At 47.2% G+C, this 2,058-nt stretch overlaps 2 protein-coding genes across 2 annotated transcripts; both read left to right on the forward strand.

Moving 5' to 3' along the window:
- Positions 1-147: 147 nt before the first annotated feature.
- On the forward strand, positions 148-678 carry GLOTRDRAFT_17893 (uncharacterized protein; the record flags this gene model as incomplete). The annotated part of the gene is made up of 1 exon (XM_007873642.1): positions 148-678. A coding segment is annotated over one exon (531 nt), but the record flags the coding sequence as incomplete, so codon positions are not given.
- Positions 679-785: 107 nt separating this feature from the next.
- Positions 786-1,082, forward strand: GLOTRDRAFT_51725 (uncharacterized protein; the record flags this gene model as incomplete). The annotated part of the gene is made up of 1 exon (XM_007873643.1): positions 786-1,082. A coding segment is annotated over one exon (297 nt), but the record flags the coding sequence as incomplete, so codon positions are not given.
- Positions 1,083-2,058: the final 976 nt, after the last annotated feature.

Genomic DNA, 2,058 nt, shown 5'->3' on the forward strand with positions numbered 1-2,058 from the left:
GAGGCAGAGATGACAAAGGCATTCACCAATGACCAAGGATTTGGCACATGGGAAGCCTTCACGACACGATTCCTGAACGCCTTCACCGAGGCAGACACCGCTGGAGATGCGAGAGCCAAGTTGCGCGTGCTGCGCCAGACGGCCACAGCAGACGAATACATTGCGGAATTCCGCATGTTGACCGCACGATGCGGAATCACTGAAGACGTATCCCTGATCGAGTACTTCCAAGAAGGACTCCAGAACAAGCTAGTCGAGAAGGTCTATGGCATGGAACACATGCCTAAGACGATCGACGAATGGTATGAAGCCACATCCCGATTCGACAACCAGTATCGACGAGCGAGAGCGGTCATCAACCGATACAAGGGAGTTGGACAGACCAGAAACCTTGTCACTCCAAGGTACACCCCTCCCACGAAGGACCCCAATGCTATGGATGTCGATCGCCTATCGACCAGCGAAAGGGAAAAGTACATGAAGGAAGGACGATGCTTCACTTGCGGTCAGACTGGCCACAGAGCTGCGGATCACAAGCAGGACAAAGGAAGACAGCCAGACAGAAGGCCTGTCCGTACCGCAGAAGTCAAAGAAGACTCAGACAAGGAAGTGTCTAATATCGCCAAGATCAAAGCCATGATGGCGGAACTTGAAGAAAACGACAAGATCAAGCTTCTCGAAGATATGGCGGAGAAGGATTTTGCCTAAGACGACCTGCATCAGCGTCAGGCTCGTCTCGTTCCTACCTTTCTACTGTAACTATAGCAAAGACTGTTGACCAGTCAATGAAGATCAATATTTTGCTATCACGTGGAAAGGGAAGCGCTGAAACGACTGCAGAAGCCCTTATTGATTCAGGGGCTGGAGGAATTTTCATCGACCAGAAGTTTGTGTTGATGAACAAACTGAAAACGGTTCCTATACCAAGACCAATCAAAGTCTTCAATGTTGACGGCACCAAGAACAGGCAAGGTCTCATTACCAAGGCCGCATTCCTACAGACGAAAATTGGAGATCGAATCCGCTCCGTCCGATTTTTGGTCACCGACCTGGGGAAAGAAGACATTATCTTGGGGCTACCTTGGTTACAGAAGAACAATCCAGAGATTAACTGGGTCACTGGGCGGATTGACTTCGGAAAAAGAAAATCCATCCTAAACGTAACCATTGAAGAAATCCCTGATGAAGAATTCTCCATCAAGCGCCAATACTGCAAAGGACCACTGCTGGCACACGTCGATGACCCCATCTTCCAAAGTACACTGAAATGGAAGATCAAATTGGATGACATCTACGCCCTAATTGCACGAACTAAGGCAGAGGAAGACGATCTCCTCATACGGTTTATCACTGGACAAACGGACACTGGCAAGAAGGTCAACCCTGCAATGCGAATGGCTCAAGAAGCTGAGAAGGAAGCCAAAAGCAAAGCGGAACTACCTGAACGGTACAAGGAATTCGCAGACGTCTTTGACAAGAAAAGTTCAGAACGATTCCCTGAACGACGACCTTATGATCATGCGATAGATCTCAAAGAAGGATTCGTTCCAAAGAATCAGAAGCTCTATCCCATGTCACCATTAGAGCAACAGAAATTGGACGAATTCTTAAAGGAAAACTTGTCAAAAGGCTACATCCGACCGTCTAAATCCCCTATGGCATCACCATTCTTCTTCGTAGGCAAGAAGGATGGAGACGTACGGCCTTGTCAAGACTACCGGTATCTCAATGAATGGACAGTCAAGAATGCCTATCCAATTCCCCTAATCAGCGAAATCTTGGACAAGCTACAAGGGGCAAAGGTTTTCACCAAATTGGATGTCCGCAAAGGCTACAACAATGTCCGTATCAAGGAAGGTGACGAATGGAAAGCAGCGTTCAAAACCAATCGAGGATTGTTTGAACCAACCGTAATGTTCTTTGGCCTATGCAATTCGCCAGCAACATTCCAATCAATGATGAATGAATTATTCAAAGACATGATTGATGAAGGATGGCTTATCATCTACATGGACGACTTCCTTATCTTCTCCAAGACAGCTGAAGAAGATACCGAAA

The sequence above is a fragment of the Gloeophyllum trabeum genome (genome assembly GCF_000344685.1).
Source record: "Gloeophyllum trabeum ATCC 11539 unplaced genomic scaffold GLOTRscaffold_00423, whole genome shotgun sequence".
Taxonomy (NCBI): domain Eukaryota; kingdom Fungi; phylum Basidiomycota; class Agaricomycetes; order Gloeophyllales; family Gloeophyllaceae; genus Gloeophyllum; species Gloeophyllum trabeum.